Here is a 19,932-nt window from a genome sequence, read left to right as displayed (position 1 = left end):
TAGCTATATGGGCATAAAATGATTTCACAGTGAAGTACCTGCCATAGCAAGTGCATACTGTGCCATGAATATGGCTCCATGATCGCCCTTTTTGCAAAAATTGTTCTCTATATTCATTTTGAAACTTCAACTAACACAAGTGTAAACAAGGTTTAATGAAAGATTATTATACCATGCACAGGACATTTAGGAGTTTCCTTGATTGTGTATTGCAAACAATGCACATAGCAAGAAGAAATCAGTGTTACTGATAAAACAACATTCATGCAGTAGAAAACTAGGATATCATACAAACAGAAGGGAAACTCAAGCACTGCAAGAGTGGAGGATCGGGTCCTTTCAGATTAGTTCATTTGATTAGTAGACCAGAGTTAAAATTTTTAGTCATCTTGGAACTCACTTCCATTTTTCATGCTGGCAACTCTGAATCATCTCTCTCTCTGCTGCTTCAACTTCAAAACAGGAAAAAGTGAATACAGTAACCAGCCATGGAGTCTAATAAAAATATTCTTGTGCTGTACGAAGTAGCTGAAAAAAGGCTTGACTCATACAGTATCTTTCACCATGCCCGCATGGGCAAGCTTTGAAATTGTGTGGGGCACCAATGTAGTACTCCTTGCTGCAGCAACGTAAGAACATGAAGGGAAAGTAAAGAAACAAAAAGACCTGAGACAAAGGGGAAATTTTGCAACACTGCACTTAAATCCTGATCCTACTGACATGCGTAGAATACTGCCGACAGCAGAAGGGCCACAACTTCACCAGCAGAGCTTGGCCCCCAGCAGAGCTTGGCCCCCAGCTCCAGTTTGAAGGCTTTTGCCGTTTTGGTGGCATCGACAGGCTCAGCAGTGCCCCTCAGCAAGTACTGCTGGGGGAATTCCTGGAGAACAGAGTTGTCTTCTGCAGCTGGCTGATGTGTTCAGAGGATGGAGGGCATGGTCCTGGGTTCTGTAATTAAATATCCAATGGCTGCTATGTACCACACCAAGTACAACGGATGAGGAGGGGAGTTCAAACAAGAACGCAGACGAGGCTTAGAGAGATGCTCCATTTTTAAACAGGCACTGTTCGTCCTTCTTCTTGTGTTCAAAGAAAGAATTCACTGTTAGTGTCTACTTTTGAAGTTTTTGAACTTTGAACTTTTCCCAATTAGTATTTCTTTTAAATTGAGCAATATGTTACCTTAGGTCTCCACACATACTCATACTCACTCACTGACTACTGGAGCCAAACAAATGCAAAAAAGGCAGTCAGATAAACAGCCACTTGTGTTTTGGCTCTATCTTTAAGCAGTCCAACTGTATTACAGCACATTTAAGAAAATAAAGGCAAAAAAAGGAGTGTAAAGTCAACCTGTGATTAATTTTATTTGGACTATGTCACCAGATCTTGGGTGCTTCTTCTTCTATGTAATCTAAAATAAACACTGTAAAAAATGGGCTATTAATAAAAGTAAATTGCATCATGGCTGCAAAGAATGCTTTAAGAAAATACGACATAGAAAAAATATGCTAATAAATTTGGTTTTGAAATTATCATCACTGGGTTAACAATAGAGCCTGATACTTTGCTTGCAGGTGTTTATCCTGTAATCTTTTAACGTGCAACATGTAAACTCCCTAAAGGATTTTTAGCTACACATCATCTTTCAGAGTATCTGCTTGACTGAGTTCATTTTAAGGCTTTATGGTACTTACAGATCTCGACTGAGTATGAATAATGCACAAAAGTGACCGCCATCTTAAGGAATCAGCACTACACTCAAATCCAAACACATTTAAATGGTCACTTATCTAAATGCATGTATTTTAACTTTTTTTTGTGGGTTGGTTTTTTTTTTAAAAGGAGATACTGTGTAAAGATATTACACCAAAAAAAGTATTACCTTCCTTTCTAACAAGATAGAACAGGATCAGAGTAAGTGGAGTTGAACACACAAAAACTGTCAGCCCTAGCTTATGTGATACTCACGTTTCACTTACTTTTTTTTTGCCTTAAAGAAAAAAACACCAAACTGTGTTTAATCCTTTCAATGTTCCCTCACCTCTTTCGAGGCTGTCATGTGCTAAACAAAAATACACAAATGCTAATACCCAAACCATCAATTCTGATAACCTGGTTGGAGAAAGATAAATGCTTCATTTGTGAAATAAACTATGTCACTCTGCAAATGCCATGCAAGCAGTGGTAGGCTAAAACTGCTCATGCAGCTTTACTGGCTTTTAGGCCTCTCTGAAGAATAATGCTAACTGTATCGACATTTTCCCACAGTCTGCATCTTTCAATTAGCACTGAAAGTTGTAATTAAAATTCTAGATTTTGGGTTTTCTGCTAAAGTGAAACTGACCTTGTATAATTATGGCCTGGCTGAGTCGCAGAATCACAGAATGGTGGGGGTTGGAAGGGACCTCTGGAGATCACCTAGCCAACCCCCCTGCTAAAGCAGGTTCACCTAGAGTAGGTCGCACAGGATCACGTCCAGGCAGGTTTTGAATATCTCCAGGAAAGGAGACTCCACAACCTCCCTGGGCAGCCTGTTCCAGTGCTCTGCCACCCTCAAAATAAAGAAGTTTTTCCTCATGTTCAGGCGGAACTTCCTGTGCTCCAGTTTGTGCCCGTTGCCACTTGTCCTGTCACTGGGCACCACTGAAAAGAGTCTGGTCCCATCCTCTTGACACCCACCCTTTCGATATTTATAAGCATTGATAAGGTCCCCTCTCAGTCTTCTCTTCTCCAGGCTAAAGAGCCCCAGGTCTCTCAGCCTTTCCTCGTAAGAGAGATGCTCCAGTCCCCTCATCATCTTCACAGCCCTCTGCTGGACTCTCTCCAGTAGTTCCCTGTCCCTCTTGAACTGGGGGGCCCAGAACTGGACACAGTACTGCAGATGTGGCCTCACCAGGGCAGAGTAGAGGGGGAGGAGAACCTCCCTCAACCTGCTGGCCACACTCTTCTTAATGCACCCCAGGAGACCATTGGCCTTCTTGGCCACAAGGGCACATTGCTGGCTCGTGGTCAACTTGCTGTCCACCAGAACTCCCAGGTCCTTCTCACAGAGCTGCTCTCCAGCCGGTCAACCCACAGTCTGTACTGGTGTATGGGATTATTCCTCCCCAAGTGCAGAACCCTACCTTTGTCCTTGTTGAACCTCATCGTGTTCCTCTCTGCCCAACTCTCCAGCCTGTCCAGGTCTCACTGAATGGCAGCACAACCTTCTGGTGTGTCAGCCACTCCTCCCATCTTAGTACCATCAGCAAACTTGCTGAGGGTGCCCTCCGTCCGTCCCTTCATCCAGCTCATTGATGAGTATGTTGAATAGGACCGGACCCAGTACTGACCCCTGGGGAAAACCGCTAGCCACAGGCCTTCAACTAGACTCAGCACCACTGATCACAACTCTGAGCTCTATCTTTCAGTTAGTTGTTGATCCACCTCACTGTCCGCTCATCTATCCCACACTTCCTCAGCTCACCTGTGAGGATGTTGTGGGAGACAGAGACAAAAGCCTTGCTGAAGTCGAGGTAGACAACACCTACTGCTCTCCTGTCATCTACCCAGCCAGTCATGCCACTATAGAAGGCTTTCAGATTGGTTCAAGCATGATTTCCCCTTGGTGAATCCATGTTGACCACTCCCGATAACCTTCTTTTCCTCCACATGCTTAGAGATGTCATCCAGAATGAGCTGTTCCATCACCATTCCAGGGATGGAGGTGAGGCTGACTGGCCTGTAGTTTCCTCAGTCCTCCTTCTTGCCCTTTTTGAAGGCTGGAGTAACACTGGCTTCCCTCCAGTCCTCAGGCACCTCTCCTGTTCTCCATGACCTTCCAAAGATCATGGAGAGTGGCTTAGCAGTAACATATGCCAGCTCCCTCAGCACTCAAGGGTGCATCTCACTGGGGCCCACGGATTTGTGAGTGTCCATTTGCCTAAATGATCTCTAACCCAATCCTCCTCAACCAAATACGAATCTTGATGTAACACAGTTATTTTGCCGTAGATAAATCAGATTTAGACCTGATAGATTTGGCCCTGGAAGACTAATTTCATACCGGCTTGGAATACAGTTAGCAACTGTGAATTTCATGTTGTTTCCCATCAACTTCAGGTGCAATCAGAAGACTTCCAGCTGGCAACATAGAGAAGGACTGTCTAAAAAAGCAATGCTTGAAGGTGTTTACCACAGGTTAAATGTTTCATTTTGTACAACACAGAAAGGAACTCGCTCCTGGCAAGATCATAATATCGAGCATACAATCTGTCACTAGACACTGAAAGAGCTTAGCACCTTCTAAAACTGCTCCTAACCCATGCACTTTGACATTTAAAAGCGCACACTCAAGATGTGACATTTACTATGCAAATGTTTTCATCTTTCCCCCCTTCAGTTTTATAATGACTAGAAAGTAAATTTAAGTCCCTAATAATTCAGATTAAGTGCAAGTATACCGATGTTCTTGGTCAGAGCTCCTTTGACTTTTACAGGATGTTATATATATGTGGATGTTCATTATAACCTGCATGCAGAAACAGCATCTTGGATTCGATAAAAAAATAAAAATTGGTGTAGAATGCATGTCTTGAAGACCTCTAATTAAAACAATGCTTTTCAACAGACATCACCATCTTCCCCTTTTTCTCCACAACTGAACAAAAACTGCATTTTGATCTCTGCAGGACTTTGTTTGTTTTTCTTCAAATTTATTAGCTTCTGTAATTATATAGTCCATTTTATTGTTAAATGAGAAACAGTAAGGGAACACTCTAGGTTGGTATAGTCATTTTACAATGAGTGTATCAGCTACAATACCTTTACCTAATGTTGTCAGGAAACCAAAAGAGAACCAGAACAGCAAATTTTTTTTTGACAAACCTGCTTATTGATATATCACCTATTCCGTAAGGAAGAAAATACTTGAAAAATAAAAAAGTTAAAATTTAGTTAAAAGCTTTACTTGTCCGGGAGCAATCTCATAAAACTCTTTTTAATATGAGCACTTCACTTCACAAAATGAAAAACTATTTACAACATTTTGCTTGCAGTTTGGTCACATTATCTACACACATTTGCAGAAGAACTTAGGCAAAATAGGTATGTATCTTCTTCTGACATAGGCTATATCAGATTGATTGCACATTTTCCTTTTACATAATGGCTCTCCTATAGTGCACTGAAGTCAGTGATCACTGTCTAATTACATTCTCATATTAATTTATGGCTCAACAACAAAATCAATACCACTTCAAACCCAAATATCTGAGCGGCTGAATTACATATAGTGTGAAACACGCGGATTCTACTTTTTTGGACCTGATTTTCAAAAGAATAATTCACTTCACTAGCACAATTACCAAATTGTGCCAAAAGAAAAAAAAAAAGGCCCTCTGAATCCAATTCGTTTGAAAATCAAGGCATCTTGTAGAATTCTGTCTACTGATTTCCCTCTAGTCATAGATCATTTTAAAAAATGTTTATTTCCCTATGGCACTATAATCAACTTTTCAGCACGCTATTACTGAATTACAGTATCTTTTACATATATACTAGATTTTGGCCAATAATGTAATTTCCATGTTACACAATATCATTGCCTTCACAAGCAGAGTTGCTACATACATTCACAGTTTCAATAGATTGTAATTAGCTTCTCCAGTTGTGCTTTAAAAATTCCAAATATTTTCCAACAGTAAGTGCAAAGCAAATGTCCTATGCAGCTACAATTGGTCACAGAGTTATAAACTCCATAATTATGAGAAGAGCGTTCTCTCATTCTCCATTTTCATCACCTGCTTTTTCAGGTATGACCTCCAGACTTCGACGGGGCTTTGAGATTTCTGCATTTTCAGTGCCTGGCTTATTGAGTCCACATGAAACAGTGGCATAATGGATTTGTTTCAGATTCTCCAGTGCTTCGTTTTTAGCATATTTTAGAAGATCAGCTTGTCCCTGTAAGAAAAAAAAATGCAGTTAGACTACACAATTGATAATTGGATTCTCTATTTTTTTTTCCTTTTCTGTTTATTTCAGAACCAAGCTCTTCGCTTTCTCTGGAGCCAACCAGTTGCATAAACAAAGGGATAGGGATCATTTCTACCTAATAGCTTTCAGGAAAGTAATGTGTGCTGTGTTTTTAATCCATGGAGACTATAAATGTTTCTGCATACAGAAAATTGTGATGGCTGATTTTAACACTTCAGGGAGCCATTCAACTGTTTTGTTGTTTTGGTTCTCAGAGATTTGTTTTCCTAGCAATGTGATTCATTCAATAGTAGCATGGTAAAGGATCAATGTTTGTCAAAGCATGAAATATGAAAATACAGGTTAGCAAACAACATGTAAAAAGGACAGTGATGACAAAGGATTCACAGGGCTGTTTGCAGTTCAGCGCTATCGCTATCCCTCTTTACTTGCACTCTTACTTTTCATAGAAGGTAAGATTTAAGTAAAGCTGTAAAAAAAACTGTCTCAAACTTAGGTGATTTGGCTCTGTCCTGCAGTATTAGCTACTCCATCTCTTTGGATTGATTAAAGCCCTCTTTAACAGCCACAGGTCTCATGACTGGACTACGGACTGCCTTTCCTGCAGCCATTATCAGCCTACCCTGCCCATACGCAGGGAAGCAGCAAAGCTGCAGCAGCACATGGTGAGCACACCTGTCTTACTGGTGGACACAGAAAAGTTCACAAACACATGCAGAAAGTCTGCAAGGGCCAAAGTGATTGCTCTGCATCTGCACTCCAGAAGGAGAACTGCCCCATAGCTTACAGAAAAGCAAATGAAGCTTCAAAAATACCAGATCTTAAACAGTGTCATTTCCAACTGAAGTGGAGAAAGGGACACACACACAAACCAACCAACCAACCCACCCCAGTTAATGTAGTTCCTTGAGACTGTCCGTTCCTATAATGTCTAATAAGTACGAACACTGACTGCATCTTTTCCTGTAATTGGGCTACTCATGTCTCTCCTGTGTAAATTCTGGCTCCTGACAGACACTTCTCTTGAAGAGATGCTAATGTCTCTTCTAGAGACGTAACAGATACATTGCCTCTGCTCCTCTGCTAAATAAGGTTGAAATCCAACTTTACTTTTTGATTTAAAAAATAAAGGAGGAGAGGTAGAACAGCAGTCAGTCAAGAACATGTGTGCACTCATGGTGTGATAACTTCAGCCTTACTTCTTTATCAAGTCAGAACACCAACACTATCCCACCAAGTAAGCAGAATTACGCATTTGAGGCACACAAATTAAAAACAAATATTGCTTTCTTCAAAGAAATAATGCCCCACCCCCCCACCCCCCCCACCCCCATCCAAGACTATAATAGCCAAAGTGTTTTTTTCTGATTACCAGATAGGAAAAAATCTAGAACTTCACCAATCACAGCACATGCTTCAGTAATATTTTCTTCTAAAGAAAACAAGGGATTTTTTTTTTTTAAATCACATACTTTTTTCCAAACTGACAAACAACTAAAAGCTAATTTAAAACACTCCAGCAGACTAAATGAGTCATATCTGGAGTGCATCTGTTTCTAGCCCAAGTTCCATTTTACATGGATTAGTAGAATATAGTTCTGGAACTTTAATCAAGTTGTTTATTATAGGCAGAGCTGCTAGCAACAGACTATTAATAAGGTTGTCCAAAACTTCTCATTTAAAAAATCCTGCTTTCAGCTGCTTATATGCTTGCCAAACTTTAACTACTTAAGCTGATACTTTCTATGCAGGACTTTTGCCATTGGCAGATTTTATTACTATTACTGTTTACTATTATTCTTTAACCTCATCCATATGGTTCATTCAGTTCTGAGAAAAAGACAGGAAAATGCTGTTGGAATTTTTTTAACAGTCTTCTATCCTTTCCTCCTCACTCCCACTTGGGGTAGGGACTTGTAATTCAAATGACTTCAGGGACCCAGAGTAGTGGATCCAAGTTCTGAGCTTTTAATAAACAAAAATCAGATTTTGAACGTGGTTAGTACAATCACTCAGGATTTCACTCTCGATCATTCTTCATGTCTTGACAGCTCCAGCAATGCGGCAAGACAATGCATATTCCATTCCCACACAATAATGAATATGCCTTAGAAGAAAAAGTTGGGTTTTTCCTGTATGGCTTCTCCAAGTTGTCTTGCCACCAACATTTGGTTGCCAATGCAGGCAGTCCAAAAGCCAGACTGGAGGATGGGAAGGACAGGCCTGGGACAGGCACTCTGGCGAGGAGACGGATAGAGAAAAGGAGGGGGCAAGAGCAGTATCTGCAACTGATCTGGCAGGAAGTCTGGGACTACAGAAAGGGAAGTTGGAAGTAGATACTAGGTGTTACTACTGAAAGAGAAGATGGTGAAATAATGAAAAACGAACACAGTGCAACAACACTGAATTTGGATCAGACAGGTGAGCAGAGAAAGGGAAAGATTGAGGCAACATTTGGGAATACAGAAAGAAAGCAGATTGACAAAATTCACCATGTTGAAAGAAGCCTGAAAATGACAGACAAGTAGAAGGACTAACAACTCAAAAGAATGAGAGAGCTTGGTAATGAGACTAAAAGCTGGTGAGAGAGAAAACCAAGCAAAAATGCATAGCAGGGAGAAGACTGCAGAATACAAAGAAAGAAGGTAAGGTGATGAGAAAACTAAGATTCATCACGAAGAATGTCTAGAGGAGGTGAAGAGCGGGCGACATGAACTGTAACATAATGGGAAAAAAATGCCAGAAGAGAAAATCAGGCACCAAGTGAGAACAGAATACTGGATGGAGGAAAGAGGGGAAAGAGGAAGCCACAGGTTAGAGGGAATGGCTGGATTTTCAGCAGGAAACTGCAAGTATCTGCACAAGACTGATCAGGGAAGATGAACTTTGTAGACAAGAGAGGATCTGGGATAAGGGGATGGATTATTGCAGACAAGAAGCATTCAGAATAAATGCATCCGCCCAAATGGGATCAAGTTTAGACCAGGGTGAAATAGAAAAATGAATCTGTACACATTACTCTCTTTTCCAACACTCAGAATGAAGCAACTGATTTCTGAATGCCACTGTACTCAGAAAAAATGTTTGTGAAACCAACTGTGTTGTCATTATCTGCTGGCATATCTTGATCCAAAGATAAAACAAGAGCCAACCACTGCTACCAAATACAGCACAAGTTCAAGTGACAGAGGTCTGCACAATTGATGTGAAGTGCCTAGCTCTGTTGATGTATCATGAAGCCATAGGCTGGGGAAAAAAAGCAGTATGCATCTTAAAAATTCAAGCTGCAGTCACAGTGAACACTGTTGAGCAGTAACACAACACATCTGAAAGGCAGAAAACTAAAAAAGTCACTCAGATTTTAAAAAATTGCCCCCACACAGTCACTTAAAAGAACTCAAAGACCTTCCTTCTAGTTATATATCAATTGTCTCTTGTCCAAGGGCTCTCAAGATTCAGTTTTAATTCTTTATATTCCATGCATTTTGTAGCTGCATAAGATCCTGATTTTCTCAGTAGGTGCCATTGACCTAAAAAGTAAGTTAATAGCACAGTCAGTTGACTACAAGCTGGAACATGGGAACGTCTCATATCTATGGACTGCTCGGAGGTCTTTCATCTTCTTACCAGTCCCAAATGGCTGTAGGCTACTTGGTCTGATAAAATGCATATTGTAAAGCCAACAGAAGAAATCTATCAACGGCTCAAACCTTAGTCAAGCAGATTTATCATAAGAAGCACCAAAAACCCTACATTCAAAGAAATACAGCTGGTCCATAGAGACAACTCAATGCTGGAATCTGGAGCAGTTGCAGAACCAAACCCCTAAGTTTCTCGCTATATAGTAGGGCTGCCTTGGTCAGACTTTCACCTCAGATAAGTCAACATGTAAATAAATGTAGTCCTTAGTGTCGTCTGGCAAATGCACCACAAACCTCAAATTTACGCCCAGCACTGTAGTTAACAGGCAGCTTGTGATAATTCCCAAGTGGGAACAGGACCGGTAGGTGCCTTGCACATCACTAGTGCAGAGCACTGCGAAAGCACTGTCCTCACTGCAGTAGATAGCAATCACTGCTCCCTTTCCTTCACCATGGTTCAAATTCACTCACAGAACCAAGTACTATGTAACTTTAATAACTATTTCACATATTGATATTTACAAGCTTCAAAAAAAGTATCAAGCACCAAGATGTTTTGCAGGCAGACATGAAAAAGACCTTACAAAACATCAAAGAACAAAACTGATATTCATTCATAAGCTTTTAATAAACAATGATAAAAGATGTGAATTAATATGGAAGCCCAATTCCGCATCTTTCATACCTCTCTGTCCCAGTATGCCTGTGAGAAACTACTCTGTTTTCATTTTTTAAAAACATTCAAAACCTGTTTGTTTTGAAGCTTTCGGCTAAGAGGCAGTGTTTTTATACCATAGCTCCTGAAATGTAACTAAAAACAAAGCCAAAATGTTTCCTATCAATTCTCATACCTATGAAACGAGGTATCGTTTCACAGTCAATCAGATACAGCATCAACTAGAATATCTCAGCACAGCTACCTTTATAACCTGGTACATATTCACTCATGATTTTTGGTCAACAGGTTAAGTGAGTGTGTGAACATGAAAGTAGAACTGTAGAGATGACATTTGAAATAACTGCATGAGTACACTCTCCCCCCAAATCTGAAGAAACTGTATCAGTAATGACCAGGCTTTAGCTCAGATTCTGGGACTCAAAGCTCCTATCAGGAAAAGTAAGAAGCCAGTATCCCTTTCTCAAAGTGTTGCTCTAGTGGCTGCTAGGTACAGTGGGACATACTGCACTGCTCCGTGCCCAGCTGACATGCTCTGAGTGCATTTACAGAATCAGGACATAAAGACTAAACACCCTAACTTCTAAACGGGTTTAATTAGGAGCCAAAATCCCATCAGTCCAGCAACATCAAGAGACTAGTAGTTTTAGATATTTAAATTGAACTGGGATGTGGGAGGTTTTCTGAGTACGTAGAGGACTAGGCAGCAGCTATCACCCCATGGTGACAACAGTTCTACCTGAATTCACTTGTAGATTCGGTCCATAAAATTCAGATGATTTAAAAAAAAATAATGTAAGAAGTTGCATCCCTGTAAGTGCCTTGAATGTTCCATTTATAAAGAGACTTATAAAAATAATGTAGGTGCAGAACGAATGTCATTACAGAGGTAACAGATGCCATGAACTGCATGCCTTTTCTTTCAAGAGAAAGTAATTAACGTTGTATAGCCAACAAAAAGTATATAAAAAATGCTGGAGTTAGGAGTCCTACCTTCATTCCGAGTACTTCCATTGAACTCTCTGTATATGTTTAGAACAGCTCTTTGTTGCAAAGACTAATTTAAAGATGCTGTTATACTCTTCCTATGGGCATCTCAAATTCTGAGCCCATAGAGGGTTTTTCCAAAGTTTTGCTATGCCAGAAAAGCCCATAAATTGTTACATGAAGTTCTTTGTAGGAGTCTGCTGCAACAGCACTTACAGTGATTTTCTTTCTTCAACTGTGTAGTCTTTCTGGCAGGAAATGTCATTATCTATGTTTAGAAAATATGAGTGCTATCAATCTGAGTAATAACAATAAATAAATTACTAGCAAATGATCTTGCAAACTACCTACTTCAAAGAGAGGAATATTCGAACACCGTACAGTCTTTAAATCTCTCAGGCAACAAAGTTCACTAAAGCAGATGAAATTTCCTCTAAGTGATGTTCTGAAGTTAAATAAATTATCTCTATGTGCATATATAGGGTGTGTGAGAATGGGAATGTGTGCATATACATGTACACATTCCAGCTGAATTCAAACATACTATACCAATAATAAATTTGGCCATATGGCTTCAAATTAGGAAAAATAAAATCCTTTAAAATAGTAATTGTAATGTGTGCACGTGCATACACACTTACAGATATTTAATAGCTACGTCAGATGTTCTAAACAAAGAGTTCCCTAGAATTAAATTGTCAATTTTGTTATTCTATCAAACTTTCCATTGCATCAACTGTAGCCAAAATGTCCCAATTGAAATAAAAAAGATCAATATGTACCTTGAGGGTAAAACGCAGCTTAATCAGTTTGGAAAATACATCAGCCACACCACGTGAGCATTCTATGACTCCTCTGTGAGGAAGCTGAGGAAGGCGCTCATGCAGAATTATTTAGTAATGCTGCTCAGAACCACACAGCAATTCCTAAATCATAGCCAAGAGATCATATAAAATACTGTTCCTAATCACAAGAAGAATAAAAAGTTAAATCTATCTCAGCATGGCACTGCCTTCAATTTGTTGGTTGCTCAACTGTCTTGCTTGTTGAACAGCAAAATCTGAGGCCACTGAATAGACAGGGCTTTACTTATTCTGCTGTTCAAGAGGGAAGTTAATTTGACATAGGCAGGGAATTAACAGAAAAAATAAATTATTTTTACAGTGGCCCAGATTGTCACTCTGCTGATCAATTTTTACTCTAGAAAACGTGGGCATTCACTTTCCTTCCCTGTCCTCACACTGTTTTCAGACAACTGGAAAAAAGGAAATGGAAAAACATAGTATTAGATCAAAATTATGATCGCTGGTCTTTTTCAGCAGACAGGAAGAGCAGTGTCTTAGAAACTGAGAAACTTTTTCTATTTAATTATGTTATGGTTATGGCCTATAGTTAAGAGTTTGAAGTAAAAAACCTCCACATCTTATTTTAAACAAATCACAATGTCTAACTTTCTGTACATCTAAATGTGAATAACAGCACGTAGTAGATGCCTATGTGAACTGTAACACTTGTAAATAACTTTTAAGATGTATCAACATACCAGAAATTTCTGGAACATCTCCTGTTAAAGTTTCAATGACAGGCTGAGTAAACACCTCACCAAGTTTTTTGATAAAGTACTAATTATGGGACAAATTGTACCTTCCTACAGAAAGGACCTTAATTCTGCGAGTATGAAAAAACCCAAGTAAATGTGCAAGACAATTTCTCAATAACCTCTTCAAAAGGAAGGCCTTCTAACTTTCTAATTATGTTAATCCTAAGGATATGCACAAAAGCCCTTCAGTGCTCTGAAGAGCCAGATCTACCATGTGGGTTCTCTAATTCCTGGCTTACACAGAAATCACGACTTCACATTTCAGTTGCTCATCAACTGCAAACCTCCCCTCCACCCCAACCCTTATGTTCTATATAGAAAGCAGAGATGAAGCAAAGGTACTGCTGTTTCAGGCAGCATTAAAATAGATTTGCCTATCCAAGCTGATATCTGATACCTCTGACAGAAAAGTAAAGAAGGGATAAGAATTTATTTCTTTGACATTTGCCCAAACCTGCTGAGCTGACTCCCATCCTGCCTATCCCCTAGGTAGCACAGGAATGGTATTTGACACATCCCATACGCTGTCTTCAGAAAACTCCACTCTAATAATGGAAAAGTGATAGTCTGGTCCTTTTACCCAAAAGCACAACCTGCATGCATATTTTTAGAATTCATTAACTGTACACAACATAGCTGATTTAATCTCTTTTTGATTCTCCTCTGCATTGCATTTGTGTGGTATAACACAAGGGGGACTGGAGAACCTGACAACACTGTGCAAAGCTTAGCAGTTGAAATCAACATGGAAAACTGGAGAAATACATGTGTATTACTGCTTTCCTGTAGTGGTTCACTTAAGAAGAGACAATAGGGAATTCTACTTTCAATAAGAACTAAAAATAAAACAGTACGTGGGAGAAAAATAATTTTCTTTGTAATTAAAACAGACTTTAATGTAGTGATGAAATATTTGAGTGGGAGAGAAGAACTCATTAGTGGACGTAAACAGAAAACTTGAATAATTTGGGCTAGAAGCATAGTGTCAAGGGAATAAATTAAGGGAGGCAGTTTTGCTATCTCTATAAATTTTGATATATTCTGTTGAGATGAAAGACCAGCGATAAGAAACCTGAACTGTTCCACATTCTAGTTTCCTGAGTGCCTCTGGCTGAAAGTTTTTTTACACTTCATCACTTACTGTTGCATCAAAATGTGAGCAAATGTGTTCGACAAAATGCAAAGAGAATCTCCAGCTCATATACACTCAACTTACTCCAGTCTGGATCACTAATATAATTTGTATGTATCATTAACCGCCATTCATCACTGACTGCAGCAGCAACAGCCTCCCTTTTTGTTTTTCAACAACTGCATTACCCTTAACACTCTTACTCCTTTTCAAATCACAAAGCAGTTTTTAGACAGCGGCATAGCTACCTCCCAGCCCGAGTCGCTTCACAGAAAACAATACTCATTGTTTCACCCATGTATTCAAGGTTACAGCAAATCTTCTTAACATTAAAAGGTTATAAGAAGAAAATGTCAGACAAACTAAATGAAACAACCACTGACAACAACAGAAAAGAAGAAAAATTCACATTGAGAGTCTGCCGTGTTTTCGAGTTACATAACCATAACTGAATATGGTTATAGAAGTGAATAAAGCCAGTTGAACTGTGACACAGAATAATGACCAGTAACAATATTAGAATGTCAGCTGTGAATGGAAAAATACAGTAACTAACCAAAGGAAGACACATTACCTTTAAAATTGTAATGTTCCACGTAAAACTTTCTACTGATTTTTGCAGTTTTCTTTCTTTTAATCCTTCTCGTGCTCCTATATTGTGTAGGTTTTCATGAAACTCCATTGCTGTGGAGAATAAAAGAGGGAGGAATATAGTATTTATTTTAATGTGGTTTTGCGATCACAGAGATAGTGATTTGAAACTAATAAGGCAAAAGGACAGTGAAAAAGGTTCATAAATTTTATTCTTCAATCGCAATTGTATCTGATCTAGTAACGTGCAACGTCATACAACGTGCCAATATACACAAACCTCTCTAAACCAAAGTCCACACTGAAGTACCTGTTGGGTCACTGCCATACAAAGATGGAGCAAAGCAAATATTTACTATGCAAAAATATTCTTTAAGTATAACTGAATTTATTGCACCGTATGTAAAAACCTTTTTGTGAGTTTCTATCAAATGGAAACAGTAATTTCATTAAATACTCTATCTCAACAAATTTATTTTGTGCATTGCTCTTTTATGCACTAAATTTAGAATTGTCCAGCTAACAGCTTATATGCTGGTGCCAACCCAGAAAATAACCTTCTCACCTCACCCTGAGGAGAAAAGGAGTAACTGTGAAGGAGGAGTACCAAGTGAACCGCCAAAGAAATCTTGGCACACCTATGTAAACTACTGTGCCCACAAACCTGTATCTGACAAACTCCAAAACAAAAATTTTTGGCAAATTCAGATTAGCTTGATCTAAACATCGAATGAAGCGACCAGAGCTTTAGTTTTAACCCAGCACACAGCACAAATATAAGAAAAACAATTTACTTTCCATGGTGCTGTTACAAGTTATATAAATTTGAAAGTTTCCTTCATACAGGGCAAGTAAAATGTCTTTCCACAGGTACAACATGGATTACATCAACTCTTCTATGGAAATCATACATCAAATTGTGCTCTCAGGATCTCCATCCGTAATAACATAAAGGGTATTTTGAGGGCAAAAGTTGGCCAGTGGTTGCGACTTACACCTATGAACGTGAACGTAAAACCAAGACACAGTTTAATTAGAAATTATAATTTTAGCAATGTGGATTGAGATGTTCTGTTAGCCCAGTAAGTATACGTGCTTCAAAATTTACATGTAATTAATTATCATGGAATAACCATACAAACTTCCACTGGCTGTCAATCCTAGAGTAGACTGACTTTTAAGGACATTATTGTATCTATTCTTTATAAACTCTCTACCCCACACTCATGTCTCACTAGAAGAAAGAAGTATGACTGAATGTTTTCATTGTATTTTCCCTTACCTTACTCCTATACATATATATACACATTTTAAAAATTATTCATAAATTCATTTGAGAGATAAGATTGTTCTTTTTAGCCTTTCTTACTATTTTAATTTTTACTACAAGGAAAACAAATGGCAAATATTTTACCTGAATTAAACTACCATATCATTTTTATTTCAAACACAACTCCATAGCTCTGACTCTGCCTCTAGAGTACAGCTTCGGGTAGAGTATTCATATTCTATTTCCCCAAAACAGAATTCTAACCAGGTGAGAAATAAAAGTCCATTTATACATCACTGTTTCCAAGCATCCATTTTCTGTTCGCATCATTCAAAAAAATAAACTCCTAATATGATCATGGAAAGATTATGCACAGATCCATATTCACAACATTACATTTCTAGAGCCAGCATAAAAATACAGATTTTCTGATCTGAACCACAAATTATGAGACTATACTGCTAAACTTTTGGAGTTCTGTACTTCATTTCCATCTTTATAAATACTGCCCTTCAAATCCACGAGCACTAGTGATCGATACTAACCTTGAACTGAAGCTGCTCAGAGGGAGATTAAGAATAACGGTGAGCACCTGCATGATCGATGCGAAATTGGTGCTTTGCAGATTTCAGATTATTCTTATGTTTACAAAGTCACTGCTATCTCAAACACGGACCACATACTCTACTAGCCAGAAGACCTCTTTTCTGGTTCACTGACTACCTCCTGTGGTGACTCTCTTTCTCCTTTACGCTCATGCTATGTTACATTTCTGTTCTGCTAAAGCCATTCCACTCCAGCTAAATATTCCTGGCAGTTAGCAGCAATATTTCAGTGCCCTTTTTCAGAGAATGAAACACAGTCAGATCATCCTACCAGGGCACACACATGCAAACCCTCAGCAAACAAGCGCCTCCTGCTTAAACAGCACTAATCATGCCCCTGTCCTCAACATCTCTTAGGGACTGGGTAGGGCAACTCCTACCTATCATGCTAAAGTAAAGCTATCCTACTCTAAATCTAAACGTACAACCAGGGACAAGTAGATTTGAATTTTATTTCTGTTTCTGTTACTATTTTGTCTGATAAATTGAAATAGATTATTGCACCTCTTAGTCTCAGTTTTTCCATCTGCTGAATGGAATGAATGATATTTGCTACACAATATATGGATAACATAATTTTAGAGTATGAATGCAGCACAGCATGTAACTGTTGGCTACATCTCTCTTGGTATTTCCCTTCTATGTCCCTGCTTTATTTTCTTGCATTTTGCCTTGGAACTATTTTGTGCATTAATAGTGGCAAAGTAAAACCAAAAGTGTTAAATTCCAAAATGAAACTGACTACTTAGAAGATAACAAAACAAGGAAAAAAGTAAAGAGCTTTTCATCTACTGATCAGTTAATAAAATGAAAAATATGTCCATATACACTCATGTAAAACTGCCTTTAAGATATGCTTGCAAGGAAAATTGAATGTTAACCGTCTTTTATTTATAGATACACAGAATATTCTCATCTCCTTGCAAGTAAAAGTTCAGCTCTGGCTCTCCTTAAGATATAGTAAGCAAATTATTTTATGAGGCTTAATTACTTCTAGAATTATTAGTCCATTAGTAATTTTGAACTGCCTGAGAGCTCATTAACAATAGACATATTACTAACCTGATTGATCACTCAATATGTTACTGCATATACCACCCACTTAATCCAAAAAGCACAAGTTACTCATCTTTTCCATTTATACTTATAGATGTTAAAAAGGATATCACTGAGAAGTTTCTGAGTGATCACAAAGATTAGATAGGATGTGTGATATTTTTGTGTTCAGATGGAATGTCCTGGGTGTTAATTTCTGCTGATTGCACAAATGTCTATAAAGAAGTTGTTATTAATTGCAATCTTGAGCCAGAAAGCTCAGTTCTAACAACTTCTTTTGATTAGAGATGTGAGCGTCACTAAAATCCTTATTTACATAGAATCACTGAGGTTGGAAGGCACCTCTGGAGATCCAATCACCTTGCTCAAAGCAGGACTAGATAGAGCAGGTTGCCCAGGACTGAGTCTAGTTGGGTGTTGAACATCACCAAGGATGGAGACTCCACAACCTCTCTGGGCAACCTCTTCCAGTGTTTGACCACCCAAGATCCCCACTGAGCCTTCTCTGCTCCAGGGTGAACAGTCTCAGCTCTATCAGCCTCTCCTCATACAAAAGATGCTCCAGTGCCTTCATGAATCATCTTTGTGGCCCTTGCTGGACCCTCACCAATATGTCTGTCTCTCTTTTGTCCTGGGGAGTCCAGACCTGTACGCAGCACTGCAGATGAGACCTCACCCATGCTGAGTAGACGGGAAGGACCAACTCCCTCGCTCTTCTGGCGATGCAATTCCTTAGCGTTGTCCAAATTGTTGTCCACCAGGACACCCAGGTCCTTTTCTCCAAAGCTGCTTTCCAGCCAGTCAGCCTCCAGCCTGTACTGGTGCGTGCACGGGGTCATTCCTCTCCCGGTGCCGGACTTGGCACTTCCCTTTGCTGAACCCTTTTCATGGGGTTCCTGTCAGCCCACTTCTCCAGCCTGTCAAAGTCCCTCTGAGTAGCAGCACAACCACCTGCTGTATCCACCCTCCTCCAAGTTTTGTGTCTTCTGTCAACTTGCTGAGGACACACTTTGCCCCATCATCCAGGTGATAAATGAAGAACTTTAAACAGGAGTAGCTCCAGTATCTGCCCCTGGGGCACACCAATACTGACTTTCCTCCAGGTGAGCTTCATGCTGCTGATCACAACGCTTTGAGCCTGGCTGGTCAGCTAGTTTCAGTCTACCTCACTGCCCACTTATCTGGCCTCTACTTACTTCCTTAGTTTGTCTAAGAGGATGTCATGAGGGACAGTGTTGAAAGCCTCAGTAAAGTCACAGTAAAAACCATCCACCGCTTCCCCCTCCTCCACCAAGACAGTCACCTCATAGTAGAAGTCTGTCAGGTTGGTTAAGCGTGATTTCCCCTTTGCAAATCCATGTTGACCTTGCCCGATCACCTTCTTGTCCTTCACGTGTTTGGAAATGGTTTCCAAAAGGATTTACTCCACCACCTTCCTAGGGATTGAACCGAGGCTGACTGGCTTGGTCCTACTTTTTACCCTTCTTGAACTTGTTAAAACTGTGGTAAATGTGCCTCTTACGCCAGTGTGATGAAGTTTCAAATGTCATTACTTGATTCCCTTCTGAGTTTCTGCCTGTGGCATATTAGGGCACTTTGTCTGCATAAGCTGCATCAAGAAGTGTGGTAACCCCTACACCATCATAACTAAGGGCTAGCTGACAGAAGCCATACAATTTCGTAAGTGATTGCAAAACAAAAACACTTCCAATCTTTCATAATCTGATTCAAGTCTCCCATGTTAAAGGCCAGCTCTTCAGTGAAATATTCACCTCAACTACTGTAAGTCATGTAAACATACGTTTGTAACAAAATAGTAATAGCATGATTCAACAACAGGCTTTTAAACAGAATAAAATACTGGAAACAATCATAATCAAAGATTTCACAGCATATCCTTCTCCTCTGCAGTACATTTATTATTTTTAAGCATTCTCATAAGCAGTGCTTCATTATTTCCAAATAATTATTTTCCCTTTCACTGCTACATCACTTTCTGGTTCCCCAGTGAATGCTGATTAGTTTAGTTTGAATTTCATGATTGTCTCAGCTTTTTCCTCTTTCAGACCCTCCCCCCAACCCTGGAATGCATTAGATGGCTTTAACACTTCTCCAGTCCTCCTGGGAATACCCTACCATTTGAGATGCTCTTATGAAACTTTATGTACAATTCTTTTCTCCCATTTTCAGTAACTTCAAATAGCATGAGGAAAAGAGAAGTGCTATAAAGCTGATCAATGAAATAGGAACCCAGTATCATGTGAGAGACCAACAAAAACTTGCTTGGCTAGTCTAGCAAAAAGAACACCAAAAGAGGAGTAACTGCTCTCTAGATACACATCAGTCAGGGAAGACCTTGGACATCAAAGAATCATTCCAGCTAAAGAACAGTATTAGG

The 19,932-nt window shown here is 39.4% G+C and overlaps 1 protein-coding gene across 1 annotated transcript in view; it reads right to left on the bottom strand.

Moving 5' to 3' along the window:
- Positions 1 to 919: 919 nt before the first annotated feature.
- Positions 920 to 19,932, bottom strand: part of PLCL2 (phospholipase C like 2) — a 102,747-nt gene continuing 83,734 nt past the window's right edge. The window contains exons 5-7 of the mRNA XM_086467871.1: positions 14,587 to 14,696; positions 5,784 to 5,943; positions 920 to 972 (exon numbers count right to left, since the gene is read on the bottom strand). Of these exons, the coding sequence (XP_086323997.1) occupies positions 920 to 972; positions 5,784 to 5,943; positions 14,587 to 14,696 (323 nt within the window). The remainder of the gene's footprint in view (positions 973 to 5,783; positions 5,944 to 14,586; positions 14,697 to 19,932) is intronic.

Source organism: Leptosomus discolor, chromosome 7, assembly GCF_034619465.1.
Source record: "Leptosomus discolor isolate bLepDis1 chromosome 7, bLepDis1.hap2, whole genome shotgun sequence".
Lineage (NCBI taxonomy): Eukaryota > Metazoa > Chordata > Aves > Leptosomiformes > Leptosomidae > Leptosomus > Leptosomus discolor.
Note: the sequence above shows the minus strand (reverse complement) of the source record. Positions and strands in the feature narration are given on the sequence as shown.